This window comes from Nuphar pumila, chromosome 8 (assembly GCF_984573655.1).
Source record: "Nuphar pumila chromosome 8, dmNupPumi1.hap1.1, whole genome shotgun sequence".
In the NCBI taxonomy this organism is placed as follows: domain Eukaryota; kingdom Viridiplantae; phylum Streptophyta; class Magnoliopsida; order Nymphaeales; family Nymphaeaceae; genus Nuphar; species Nuphar pumila.
This window is the reverse complement of record NC_143256.1, coordinates 25,807,061-25,808,029: the sequence shown is the minus strand read 5'-3', so window position 1 is coordinate 25,808,029 and position 969 is coordinate 25,807,061. Positions and strand designations below refer to the sequence as shown.

The 969-nt window shown below is 41.3% G+C and overlaps 1 protein-coding gene across 1 annotated transcript; it reads left to right on the top strand.

Moving 5' to 3' along the window:
• Positions 1–644, top strand: LOC149829835 (uncharacterized). The gene is made up of 2 exons (XM_090015310.1): positions 1–172; positions 283–644. Exons 1-2 carry the CDS (start codon positions 1–3, stop codon positions 642–644), a joined length of 534 nt encoding a protein of 177 aa, XP_089871436.1.
• The last annotated feature ends 325 nt before the right edge of the window (positions 645–969 follow it).

The window sequence follows — 969 nt, the reverse complement described above, 5'->3', positions numbered from 1 at the left end:
ATGTCATTGCCCAAGACGATATTCTTGACTGAGCAGGTGAGCTCCGTGTTTCGGCACCAAGACCCACCCAAGCTCAAGGATCCTGGAGCATCAATTATCTCTTGTATCATCGGGAACATGACTATCGAGCATGCATTGCTCGATCTTGGGGCAAGAGTGAACACTTTGCCAGGTTTCATTTATGACACTTTGGGATTGAGAATTTGAAGCCCATGACTACTATCTTGCAGCTAGCTGACAGGTCTACCAAGTGTTCATAAGAAATCTTGAAAGATGTGTTAGTCAAGGTCGAGGACTTCTACTTCCCTGTCGACTTTCTTATTCTGGACATGAAGGGCACTGATGCCACTCAACATATCCCTATTATTCTGAGCAGACCATTTTTGGTCACTGCCCATGCTCATTTTGATTATCATACTGCGAAGATGGAGGTTTCTTTGGGCAACAAGCGTGTACGATTACATATCTTTGATGTTGCCATGAGAATGACAAAACATGATGAATGCTTTCACGTGACAAACGTCATAGGGAAGCAATCTGATCCACAGTTGGATGTGTATCTTCCTAGTCATTCGGTTTCTGACTCACCATCATTTGAGACTAGTCTCCACGTGGAGATTAAGCTCCTTTATCCCAAGTTTTAGAGTCATCGTACGATACATAGGGGTAGAGTTGGAGGAAACATAATACACAGTGTCACAGATGACACTATTTTCTTTAGAGCCCCTGATTGAGCATGACTTCACGTCTATTGATCTCATGGACGATGAAGGGTCTCCAAAGATTCGTTTGGCTGAGGACGTAAAACCTAGCGCTTTATGGGAGGTAACTCATATTTATGATGTATTATTAGTAGCTTTAGTAGTTTTTTATTTTTCTATTTTTTTTTATGAGCGTGAATGATAGAACATGTATGTATTGCATTTTTTTGTATTTTTATGAGTTGCAAACTGTGAGACAGGTGGAACC

Bases quoted from the DNA above. Each gene is read 5' to 3' on its own strand.
- LOC149829835 (XM_090015310.1), top strand. From the start codon at position 1: ATGTCATTGCCCAAGACGATATTCTTGACTGAGCAGGTGAGCTCCGTG. The intron at 173-282 runs GTTTCATTTATG...AAGATGTGTTAG, and splicing joins AAGAGTGAACACTTTGCCAG to TCAAGGTCGAGGACTTCTAC.